The sequence below is a fragment of the Papilio polytes genome, unplaced genomic scaffold (genome assembly GCF_000836215.1).
Source record: "Papilio polytes unplaced genomic scaffold, Ppol_1.0 DF823958.1, whole genome shotgun sequence".
Taxonomy (NCBI): Eukaryota; Metazoa; Arthropoda; class Insecta; order Lepidoptera; family Papilionidae; genus Papilio; species Papilio polytes.
Window position 1 is genome coordinate 831,352 of NW_013525246.1, and position 564 is coordinate 831,915.

Genomic DNA, 564 nt, shown 5'->3' on the forward strand with positions numbered 1-564 from the left:
GCACGCCACCTTACCGTCTTCTGTGCTTAACAAATCGACAATTATGTCATTCTAAAATAATTGTTCCGATGTCCAACTTTGCATGCGCCGTGCAGCGGGTCCGAAGTATTTAGCGTTAGATTATTGTTTCTAAGATGGCCTATTATACCTGTATTCGTAGGGGAGGAAAGGCATTAGGGCTTCAACACGGCACGGCCGCCCCGCGGCGCGTGTAGCCCGCACTTGTTCCTTAGCGAACGAAACAACTCGACTTTGTAATAACGAACGAGACGTCATGTTCTAGTATTTAACGAAGCGTCGACGCGAGCAGCGCGATGTTGATGTTTTAACTTACGAAATAGTCGCTTCCACCTCATCTCTAGTGACGGAACATGATACATTATTATGAAATCACAAATATATACTCTTATAACGTATATATTAATGTATTTGTAGTTTGTATTACGTTAGAACTCATCTTCGGCATTCTCATATGGACATCGAAAGTTATGGTAGAAGAAGAACAGCTGTGGGATATTAACAACAAACGCAAATGGCCCTTCTCACATTTGAATACCATTAAAG

The 564-nt window shown here is 42.0% G+C and overlaps 1 protein-coding gene across 1 annotated transcript in view; it reads left to right on the forward strand.

Moving 5' to 3' along the window:
• The window catches only part of LOC106101678 (serine/threonine-protein kinase SMG1-like), a 32,312-nt gene extending 32,097 nt beyond the window's left edge, over positions 1-215 (forward strand). The window contains exon 4 of the mRNA XM_013280987.1: positions 161-215. Within this exon, the coding sequence (XP_013136441.1) occupies positions 161-215 (55 nt within the window). The remainder of the gene's footprint in view (positions 1-160) is intronic.
• Positions 216-564: the final 349 nt, after the last annotated feature.